Source organism: Amborella trichopoda, chromosome 3 (genome assembly GCF_054954075.1).
Source record: "Amborella trichopoda isolate Santa Cruz 75 chromosome 3, AtrichopodaSantaCruz75HAP2 v2.0, whole genome shotgun sequence".
NCBI lineage: Eukaryota > Viridiplantae > Streptophyta > Magnoliopsida > Amborellales > Amborellaceae > Amborella > Amborella trichopoda.
In genome coordinates this window covers 17,220,902-17,232,490 of record NC_142338.1, presented here as the reverse complement: position 1 = coordinate 17,232,490, position 11,589 = coordinate 17,220,902, and the positions used below count along the sequence as shown (strand labels likewise).

Here is an 11,589-nt window from a genome sequence, read left to right as displayed (position 1 = left end):
AAAGCATTACAAATAAATAGGAAATGGTGCCATCTTGACTTTATAATGATACAAGTTATTATTAGAAAATCTTTTTAAAATGGTGATGATGTTATCATTAGAAAATCTTTTTGGAATGATGTAATGATGGCTTTAATTCTACATTTGAGTGGAATTTTGTGACAAAAAAGAAAAAATAATAACTTATTGTAACAAAAATAAAAAAAGAAGTGATTGTTTATAGGCAAGTGCTGGCAAAAGGTTGGTAACGCATTTCCCATACTTCTTTCTAAATAATATTAATGTGTTTTTTAAGTTGCATCTAAATACTACTCAAACAGTAACAATTCATTTACGATAATGTATTACGCTGATAATATATTTCACAGACAATATATTTTCATGTATTCAAACATATTCTAAAAAAATACTCATATGTATGAACACACTAACATAACCAGCGTATTGCCGGCTCTACTTTTTTCCAGATTTTCCTTTCCTTATTTTTAAAATTTCATGCGTCCCCTATTAATCCTGACTTTACAAGGCTCCCCTGTTTAACCTGATTTTTCAAACTACGGTTTGGAATCTAACCCTAGGGTTTGAACCTAGCTCATTCCCCTTCTCTATAAATAGCTCCTAAACCCTAAAGTTTCGCCCCGTTCCCTGCAGTTGAAGGGAATTACGAGAGAGAGAGAAAGGGTTCATTTCTGGTTGTCTCCTGTTTCTCTTTCTAGCCTTGCGCTTTCTATCTCCCCTTTGAAGCCCTAATCTGGAGCGCTCTAGGTTTTAGGGTGAAGCCTTCTTCCATTTCATTTGGTTCTCAGAAGGCTTAGAAACCCTAAGCGTTGCGTGGTTGAAGGATGGAGAGCGTGGCTTGATGATCATCTAGGGTTTCTAAGAATCTGCGGTGCAAGGATTTTTAGCTTGGATAAAGCTCTTGTATTTGGAGAGTTCAGGGTTTTTCTTTCCAGGAGTTGCGTCGTTACGAGTCATTTTTTTTTTGGGGAACCCTCAATCCTGCATGATCTAGGTTTTGGCTCTTTTGGGAAATCCTCAGTTCTTTGTTTCCCAGATCTCAAGTGTTGGTTGCAGAAACCTAAGATCTCTAGGATTTGAAACTTCTGGTGTTGTAATACCCAGGTTATAGGTTTCCCTGGTATTAGTTCCTTGCGATTTGAAGCTTTTGTGGATCTTAATTCCTGTGTTGTCTAAGGTTCGTGGCAGTTTGTCACAGGAGCCTTGTAAAATTTGGTTTTTAAAAGTTTTGAAGCCATATCAAATTGCAGTATCCAGGTTCTCTGTGCAAATTTTCTATCATACTTTCCACTTCCTCAAAGAAGCCACCAAATTCATTTGGGTTTTTCCTTTTGTCCGTTTACCTCTGTGCTTGTTGGTCACCTCTGTGCTTGTTGGTCGAGCAATTGGAAAATGGCAACTGCTTCTGCTGGTCCACGCTATGCACCTGAAGATCCAACCCTCCCAAAGCCATGGCGAGGCCTGGTTGATGGTAGCACCGGTTATTTGTATTATTGGAACCCTGAAACCAATGTGACCCAATATGAAAGACCAGTGGCTCCAGCTCCTCCATTACCATCAGGGCCTCCACCTCAAGGTGCCCCAAAGATCGCCTCTATCCCGGTCTCATTGGTTCAGCAACAATCAGGGCCACCAAATCAACAGATGGGTGGTGGATCATCGGATTATGGGCCGCAATCGGTGGGTGGTGCCCCATCTGGTCATGGACAACAGATGATGGTGGGTCAGGGTGTGATGGGAAGTAACGGGAATGATAGAAGGGCTGGGGATGATGGGCGACGTAATGGTGGTATGGATCCTGGCATGATGATGGGGCATCAACCGAAGCTTGCTGCAATTCCAATGGCTCGGAACCAGCAGGTGAACGAAGATTTATAGAACTTAAATGTTTGAATTTGCATTTTTTTACTCAACAATATTAGAAAAATTGCTGAATCTATTGTTATTTTCTCAGAAAAGCATTTATCATACGTTGGGTATAGGCTGATTTGTGGTGGTTGCATATTTTTGATGCTTTTTCTTTCTTTTTCCATGTTTTGATTCATGCATATATTTGTAAAGCATGTAGCATATGGGGTCGGATGCATGCAATTAAAATGGGCATTTGAGATCTGGATCATTGTTGGTTTTGATGTTTGATGATGTTGGGCTCCACAGAGATAATAGTACTTTAGAAAATGATGGTTATGTTGGTTGCTGTTGATTGTAAATATGTTCATCTACTGACATGGCTTCTGTGCTTCTAATGATGTAACTTTTATGTTTATTTAGTTTCATCTCTGCAATCTCATATCTTTGGTGTTTCAGCATCAGGTGATGAGGCATGGGGGAGTTCATCAACAAAATGGACCATCTGTCCCTTCCAATGGATCGAGTTCTGCTATGGGACATGTGGCGCATAATATGTATGCTCATGGGCCCAGTTCTCAAGCATACTCTAATAACCAACCAATGAGATCATCTACAAGAGATACAAGTTCTCTTACTCATGAGGGTTACCGTCGTCAGCATGAGATAACTGTTATGGTATGCATGTAAAAATTTAGTCACATTCATTTTATTATTGGTTTCTATTTGAAGTTTCCTATGTGGATTTGCTATTAAATTGGAAAAAATTCTTTGAAAACTCAATGAAACTAATTGAGAATACAATTTATTGAAGAAACTATGTCTAAACTTGAAATGTTTGACTCTGGGTAGGGGAGCTTTGCAACAGGAAGAAGCCCTCATTTTTTAGGGCTTTGATATGACTTGCCTCCACTTGTGCTAGGACTTCAAATTTTTTAGGGTGCTCTTTTTGTAGTGTCAAAGAAAAATAAGAGGGCTTTGCTTGTTGAACAAAGCACTCTCAAACATTTGTACAACGGCAAAGAACGCTAGGGATTAGCTATTCCAATCTGATGTTAGTTTGGTGGTGATGAGCACCTTTACAATATTGAAAGTTGGATTTGTGCTTAAAAGTTGTGAATATGTCTTATCAACAAAATGTTATGAATGTGTCTAATTTTGAGATTTGCAAGTTGATTATGCATGGGCTGTAGTTCATGAAATGAATGAAATGGATGGGGTTACTTTGATGCAAATGTGAATCAGTTTTCTGTATTACGTTTTCAAAATTCTTTGCTTTCAAATTTTAAGAAAAGGTTTCCTCTTTATCTTGATAGTCACATATTGAAGCTGTTAACTTATGACTTTTACTAATGGAATTGCTTAGGGAGACAATGTACCGGCACCTTTCATGACATTTGAATCTACTGGTTTCCCTTCTGAGATCCTGAAAGAGGTATGCTTTGTCACAATTGTATTTTGGTTACTCTTCTGCATTCCTTTTATTGAAGTTTGTGAATGTTATAGCCAACTATATGATAGAAAATGTAGAACCAAAGCTTTCGGTATGCTGTAAGTGCACTCTTAACATAATTGATTCTTGTATGTTGGTTTGTGGGTTTCTGCAATTACTTGAGCTTCAAATATTGAACTTGAAACTCATGCCCACTTTCCATCTTCAATTTTGTTGTCGCAGGTGCGATATTAGCTCCGGAGAGGAGCTATTGTCGTACGCTGTGGTGCTGTTTCCCGCCTTACATTTGGGCGGCGGCTTTGATGTATTCGGAGCGCCCGTTTTTGTATGGTGGCGGACCAAGGGCTTTCCGAATCTCTCAGTTTGTGGCAAGGGCTGCACCGATGGTTCAGACTGCTTCAAAGAAGAAGCCCCTTACTCCTCCAGCTTGCTAGAGCAGCAAGCGGATACCATCTCTACTTTTGTTGGTGGGGATGTGCTTCTTCTGGAGCTGGTTTGCTTCATTAGTTTTGAGATGGGAATGACAACTGGTGTTAAGCATGCGAGGATGGCAAAAATCTCCTCGGGTTTTAATAAATGGCAAGAACCTTTCTGTGTTTTTGAGATGCACTAAAATGCCCTTTGAAGGTGTGGATGGTTTTTCCTTCTCTCCTTACCTTTCTTATTCTAACTTGGCTGTAAGTTTTCGTTTCCGGATTACAATTCTATTGGCCAGATTACTGGAATAAGCTATATCTTTTCTATTCAAACTTATGGATTTCTTTTCATGTTCTCCCCACCTTCAGTCATTTTTTTTTTCTTTTTTGTGCTCTACCCAGAGGGCTTGTGAAATGTAATGTTCAATGTTGGTAAATGTTTGTTTTTACACCAATTTTGGGAATGCTAGACATTTGGACAATGATTTTTGTGTTTCTGAAATCCAATTGCTTTAGTTTTACTTGGAAGTTGCCCCTTTTCCTAGACATGACATATTGGTCCTTCCCTAAAGCTGAACAAAAACTGTTATCTGCAAAATGCTATCATCTCTTTTAAAACCAGGGAGATTTTCGCCATCTTTCGTGGGAATCCATGCTGTTGATATGGATTAGTTATTGAGGGGGGAGTCTTTCATTCAGGTACAGCATGCCGGATTTTCCTCTCCCACACCAATACAGGCACAGACATGGCCAGTAGCCCTTAAAGGTCGGGACATAGTAGCCATTGCTAAGACAGGGTCAGGGAAGACCCTGGGTTACCTAATCCCAGCCTTCATTCACTTGAAACGCTTGCGAATGGATCCTGGAATGCGGATTGATCCACGAATGGGCCCTGTTGTGTTGGTGCTATCTCCAACGAGGGAGCTTGCAACACAGATCCAAGATGAAGTTGTGAAGTTTGGTCGTTCATCCAAAATCACATGCACGGTTGGTCTTCTTCCTCTTGCTTGATACGCTTTCTCACATGCTTAAACATTCATTATTCATAGAATGCATCTTTTCGTGGATTACTTGTGTTCCTTTGGCATTATAGAACATGCACATGTAGTTTATTTTTTCCCTAAAAAGGGCAGTTTCTTTTATTGTTGTGGTTTTGCTGGCAAAACTATTAGAATTGTCTGGAATGCTCACTTTCTTCGGATGTAATAGTGCTTTGTGTGACCTTTTGAAAGCATAGAGAAGCATCCATGATGAGGATCACACCACAATTATTCTTTTAATGCGTTTCACATCTGATGTAGGAACTCTACAATCATATTGTCTTTGATGTAATCTAAATAAGGAAGGTTAGTTTAAAACACATGGAGTTATTGCAAAGGGAAAGTACACCATATTGCAGTGGAGTATGTTGATGGCATTCCTCAACTTCTACTGTCTATTCCTGATGTTGGTCGTTGGAGATAAACCACATGGTGAGATTGGCTATACGTCCCAATGGTGAAGATCAACCTCGTTGTGGTTCATCTCATCAACTGTGTCATATACAAAATTCTATAAGCTATTGGCATATTGAATGATTCCTTGTTTTGAGTTAAAATTATTGTTGACTTTTTGTGTATAGTTGTTGGAAATGTCTGTGATTCTGAATTGTTTTAGAAATCAGAATCACGGAATTGTGGGTGTGAGATGATTCATATAGTTGGAATCGTTGTCCGTACTACGCAAATCACTTGTGTGAATCTTTAGCATATTGGAATCGCGATCCAACATGTTTCATATCTTGTTGGAATCAGTATGCAATCAATTTGGAATCGAGTTTCCTAACTTTTTGGAGTTGCATATCAATCCACATAGATCAATGCCATCCAAAATTGCGAGTCAATAGAATAGGAATTGCGGTTCCTATTTTGTTGGAAATGATGTCCCATCGATTTGGAATTGAGATTCCTACCTTTTAGGAATCGTGCACCAATCCCTTCCGGACAATGCCAGAAGTTTTAGGTGAAAAGATTTGAAGTTCTATATTATTTATATAAGCTTTAATTCTGGACACCATATGTTAAGTACGATTACGCGGGGCTCCCGTATTATTTGGACCGATGTCTTTGACAGCCCTCCCCTAGCATTGGACTCGGTGTATTGAGTGCTAGATGTGTGGCTAACTAGATCATAATGGGCACAACACAATATAATATTGCAACATACAAAAGTCCAAAGGTGACCCTAATATGTGAATAATTCCTTACTTTCATTGCAATACATGATGAATAAAATTAACCATTAAAAAAAGATCTATATGTAGTATGTGTTTCTCATGCTTATTTTGAGGACAAAATGAGGAACTGCATCTTCTAAGTAGGAAAGAGTCTTTGATATTTGGAAGTTCTGCTTTTAGAGCACCATATACTTAGATGCTTTATTGAAAAACCCTTTCAACATCGGGATCAATCAAACTGAGAAACTAAACCAATATTTGAATGTGCCTTTCATGCATCTTTTGATGACGAAAGAAAGATATTGCATCTTCTAGCTCAAAAATGTGTCTCTGTGATGTAGACCTTGAGCTCCTAGAGAGCAATGTGCTTTGATGCCTTGTTGAAAAACCATTTTTAATTTCGCGAGGAGAGTGATGAACTGGTTAAGTACTTACCATTGATACCTGCAGGGCTTAAGTTGAAGTTGAAAATTCTGGTTGCCACTTACTGCAAAATACATTACTAGGTACCTTGTTAAATAATCAATAAATCTAGAAATTTGCATTTGAATTTTGATTCCGTGTTATGCATACGGATGCATCCGTAGGTGTAGAGGTAAGGTGCACGTTCAAATTTTATCATGGTATATAATTTTGATGTAAAATGTTTTTAGGATTATCTCAAAATCTATTTTTATATCTAATTATAAAATTTTAAATTTCAAAAATGGTTAAAATCATGTAGATAAACATATGAAATCTTGAAAATGGACGGTGTAGATGATATGTTGTAAAATGCACTATCTCTGAGGCTTAAAATCTTTTTATTTTTCAATCAAAGGGTTTTTCAACATTAAAACTACCTTTTTCGATGGATTTTTGAGGGGCATCCGTTGTTCTACATTATAAGATAGCATCCTTATATAAACTTTTTCCATGCTTAAATGTATGATATTATGTTTTGCAGAAATGATCTGAAATTCAACTACTGCAGACTAGGCTATTTATATGTATGCTCTTAGCAAAAATGTAGGATATTATGTTTTTCTGTTAACTAATCAATAGTGATACTATGTTATTAGTTAACCAATCAAACGTGAGCTTGTATTTCTCTAACTGATTAAAACAGCCATAAAATAAGTGATTGTGAGAGGAAGTCATTCTCAAAAAAATAGGTGATTGTGACAGCCATGTGATTCCTGCTAGTTTTGGTCTTCTGCTTGCCCCATCTCCCTCTGCCATTTGAAAGTACAAGGATTTGTGTAACCCTTTTACATATTGATATGGGCTTTGTTTTATAGTGTTTATATGGGGGAGCTCCCAAGGGCCCTCAGCTGAAGGATGTGGACAGGGGCGTGGACATCGTTGTTGCAACACCAGGGCGACTAAATGACATACTAGAGATGAGGAGGGTGAGCCTGAAGCAGGTATCATACTTGGTACTTGATGAGGCAGACCGTATGCTTGATATGGGTTTTGAGCCCCAGATTCGAAAAATTGTTAAGGAAATACCCCCACGCCGACAGACACTCATGTACACTGCAACATGGCCCAAAGAGGTTCGTAAGATTGCTGCCGACTTACTGGCACGTCCCATCCAGGTTAATATAGGAAACATGGACGAGCTTGCTGCAAACAAATCTATCACTCAGGTAACTTCATATCCACGTGCATGCATTTATACATTCATTAGGGCCTGTCTGGACATCCTTTTTTATTTCCATACCTCGGTTTATTTTTCTATTTTTTATTTTATTTTTTATCCAAATTAAGAGTGATGAGTGTCCCAGCCTGGCCCCCTGCAGTTACAGGAGAGCCTAGTGTAGGCACCCACATATATTGCCAAACCTCAGCCTAAACACACTCCTAAACAAAAAAGACCTGTTTTTCTCTGTTTTCGTAATATGGGGACCACCTAAGACTACAAAATGGCGCACATACTGAGAGAGAGAGAGAGAGAGAGAGAGAGAGAGAGAGAGAGAGAGAGAGAGAGAGAGAGAGAGAGAGAGAGAGAGAGAGAGAGAGAGAGAGAGTTTATATCTTAGAAGTGCCCTTTTTCTACTCCTGAACTATGAGTACTTGTACAATATGACTATAATGACTACAAAAGGGAGAACATAATGAAAGAGAATCCTTTTTTCCATTCTAGAGGGAGAGCGCGACGGTCTATGCGTTTCTTCTGGCAGAAACTCACTTCAATATTTGATTCTTTTGTAGTGTACAACCCTGCCCCCTAATCCCTATTCAAGACCCATGTAAGCTACATTGAAATGCATTTTCTTTGATGTACCTTATGAGGATCTTTTTCTTGGTTTTCTGACAACAATTACGCCCGTTTTTTTTTTTTGTGTTTTCTAATGTTGGAATAATGTGATTTGGTGCTGTAGTATGTGGAAGTGGTGATGCCCATGGACAAGCAGAGGCGGCTAGAGCAGATCCTGCGTTCGCAAGAGCCAGGTTCGAAGGTCATTATCTTCTGCTCAACAAAGAGGATGTGCGATCAACTCGCTCGCTCAATCTCCCGTCAGTTTGGTGCTGCAGCCATACATGGAGACAAGTCTCAGGGGGAGAGAGATTGGGTCCTTAACCAATTTCGCAATGGCAAATCTCCTATCCTTGTGGCCACGGATGTTGCTGCTAGGGGTCTTGATATTAAAGATATCAGGTGAGATAAATGGACATTCTTTTTATTTCTAGGGAAATTATAGCATTTAGTCCGGGTTATTCACTCTCTGATCCCAATGTTGGACCATATGACTGATAGAAATTGAAATGTGGTTTTATATTTATACATTCCTGTAAATATTGTTTGGGGACAAGTGTGTACTTTTGTTACATGATTTAAACGGCTTAGGTATGTGATTCATTTATTTTGTATTTCGTCTTGGTTTTGAGAATTTGAAACTGAAATAAGGAGAGGTGTTAGAAAATGGGAAACAAGAACGTGATTGATGATGTGAGGTTTTATCTGATTTTGACTGTTCTTATCTGCTGAAAGGACCAAAACTAATGATGACATACAAGGTTTTAAAAGATGTGGTTTCAACAATTACAACTGTTGTTGTGAAGCGGGATTTGCTGTTTCAGCTAATACTTCTGTAGATAAGGACCTACACTTGCAGGAGAAGGGATTTCCAAAACAGAAATTATAGCCATTTCTTTGAAGTATAGATTGTTCTAGCATGGAGTCTACTGTATATTGATTCAATTTTGTAAATGAAAATGATAGTATTTGTAAGTCATGATACTATCATTCAATTTTGACAAAAATGATAGTATTTGTAAGTCTGTTACAACAGTCACCTGGATAGTAACCCTTGGTTGTCATAATGGCATAACCCTGTTTTTAATGCCTTGGTTTTATCTCTATTTTTAAGCCATGTTAATGTTCTAAAACCCTAGAATTAGGTCTGGATTTTGTCTTAACTCTATTGGACACTTGGATTTTTAAGGTCAAATAGTGTAAATTTGAAAAATTCCATAGTTTAGGATGGTTAGGGTCTAACCTGGCCAAATATGAGAGAGATATCGAGTTTTGAAATAAGAGAATGAATTGCTTCTCACTATTACTGTTTGTGCAGGGTGGTGATCAACTATGACTTCCCTACAGGCGTCGAGGACTACGTGCACCGTATTGGTCGCACAGGCCGTGCAGGAGCCACAGGTATTTCATACACCTTCTTCTCTGACCAGGATGCCAAGTACGCGTCTGACCTCATCAAGGTCCTTGAGGGTGCCGGCCAGCGTGTCCCTCCTGACATCCGCAACATGGCTTCCCGTGCTTCTTCCCACCTCGGCAAGCGCAACCGGTGGTCTGACAATTCTCGTGGTGGAGGTGGACCTGGCAACAGGGGTGGAGGCGGACGTAGTGATCATCGTGGTGGAAGTGGAGGGCGGGGCCCACCAGCTTGGTCAGACAGGTCACATAACGAGGGAGGTAGCAGTCGGGGTCGACATGAATGGGGCCAAGGCCGAAGTAGGAGCCGCAGCCGTAGCAGAAGCCCAGGCAGGTCCCGCAGTGCGTGGGGTGGCGGTAGCAGTGGTTATAACAATAGTAGTAAGTCGAGGAGTAGGAGTAGGAGTAGGAGTAGGAGTCGGAGCAGGAGCCATGAGAGGGGGGGTTTTGGTGGTGGCAATAGGTATGGAGGTGGTGTTGGGGGGGACATCAGGGAAAGGTCATCTCCGCCTTCAAGGAAAGATGGCACTCCTCTCTTTGTTAGAAGGGATATGGAAAGGGCACAGTCACCTCCAAATGGGGATGGATTAGGGGCGACAAGGAAGGATGGTTTAGGGTCTTCACCGGCATGTGATGATGATGTTGGACAGGTGAGGGGGGGTGATGGGTGGCAGGATTCACCTCCTTATGCGGAGGGTTCTTTCCATGGTGGGGATGCAGTGGATGATGATTTGCCAGAGGTGGTGCCTGTGGTTCCAGGACTGGAGTCGGAGGCAGTTGCCTGAGCTCTTCCGAGCTTCAGATTCTCATCTGATTAGCTTGATTTTGCATAGAGTCCTTATCTGATATAGTTTCTTAACTCTCTGGCTTGCTTCTTTTCATTGAATTCTGATCTTGCTTGGCTGGAATCTGACCCAGCTAAATGATTTTGGATCTCAAAACCCTTTTTTTTTCGTTTTGGGATGAAGTTGTAATTTTTGATATTTCCTGAGCTTTGGAGTTCTCGAAGTTTGGGGGAAGGAATGGGGTGGACAGATGGTTTATGTCTTTATAACACATATATGTAATTGGTAGAAGAATTACTGTTCCTCTCATATTTGTCATTGCCTTACATAAAGACTCGGGTGAACCGGCCTGTCTTGGATCCTTGGAAATCTTTTTTCTTATGATATTTTCCTTTGGGAATCATATATTTCTAGTTTTTGGACTAAATTTTGAGGCTAAAAGGAATTATTTCTCTATTTAAGCCACAAAAAAGAAAAGAAATATGTATCCCGTCCGTTACACCCAATTTTCTCATCAGTGGGGAAATGTAAATTCAGTTGTCCTAATTTGCAGGTTGGCCTGATGTGGGAAGATGTAGGAACAAAATAAGCCCCTCTCTATCCTTGGCGCATCTCTCTCCCCTATTGGTGATCCATTCTCACTTGCCCACGAATCTCTGCAAACCCTAGATCTAAACTACTTCCTCTATGAAACCTTGGGTATTCATTTGGGGAAGACCCAAGCTTTGCATATCTGTCATTAAACTATGTCCTCCTATGAACCCCTGCATAATAGTTGTGAAGGTATTCATTGGGGAAAGACCAGGCTTTGCATTTGTGTCATTAAGCATCGGCAGGCTTCACCTGATGGGCCTTGCATGAACCTTAAATAGATGATTCAGGAAAGAAGCTTGGATGTTTGAAGCCGAAGATTTGCAGAGTGATCTTTCTGGTGACTTGAGTATGCTGAGAAGGTCTTCAGTTGTGAAGTCGTGGGATTTGGTGAATTGAAGAGAGAGAGAGAGAGAGAGAGAGAGAGAGAGGGGGGTTTAGGCGATGGTGTGGTGATGAACCCAGGACTCTGAGATGGAGAGAGAGAGAGGCGGAGCCAAAACCAGAACAGGAGGCTTTATAATGGCATATTTTCTTTGGAAAAGGGCTTTATGGCATCTTCTATAAGAGCATGAGGTTATCACTCTCAGATCATTGTTTTATGACTG

General features: G+C 40.1%; 1 protein-coding gene across 2 annotated transcripts; it reads left to right on the top strand.

Moving 5' to 3' along the window:
• Positions 1 to 640: 640 nt before the first annotated feature.
• On the top strand, positions 641 to 10,759 carry LOC18430474 (DEAD box RNA helicase family protein). 2 transcript variants are annotated; one of them, XM_011623705.3, is made up of 7 exons: positions 641 to 1,878; positions 2,332 to 2,544; positions 3,233 to 3,301; positions 4,435 to 4,722; positions 7,231 to 7,581; positions 8,317 to 8,594; positions 9,511 to 10,759. In XM_011623705.3, the coding sequence occupies exons 1-7, from the start codon at positions 1,411 to 1,413 to the stop codon at positions 10,388 to 10,390; spliced, it is 2,547 nt and encodes an 848-aa protein (XP_011622007.1). In that variant the 5' UTR covers positions 641 to 1,410; the 3' UTR covers positions 10,391 to 10,759. The 2 variants fall into 2 exon arrangements, with proteins under 2 accessions (XP_011622007.1, XP_006840690.2); XM_006840627.4 differs by having other exon boundaries at positions 2,326 to 2,544.
• The last annotated feature ends 830 nt before the right edge of the window (positions 10,760 to 11,589 follow it).

Excerpts from the sequence above, each read along its gene's own strand:
- LOC18430474 (XM_006840627.4), top strand. The coding sequence starts at position 1,411 with ATGGCAACTGCTTCTGCTGGTCCACGCTATGCACCTGAAGATCCAACC. Across the intron at positions 1,879-2,325 it reads CAATGGCTCGGAACCAGCAG|CATCAGGTGATGAGGCATGG; the intron begins GTGAACGAAGAT and ends TTGGTGTTTCAG. Across the intron at positions 4,723-7,230 it reads CATCCAAAATCACATGCACG|TGTTTATATGGGGGAGCTCC; the intron begins GTTGGTCTTCTT and ends TTTGTTTTATAG.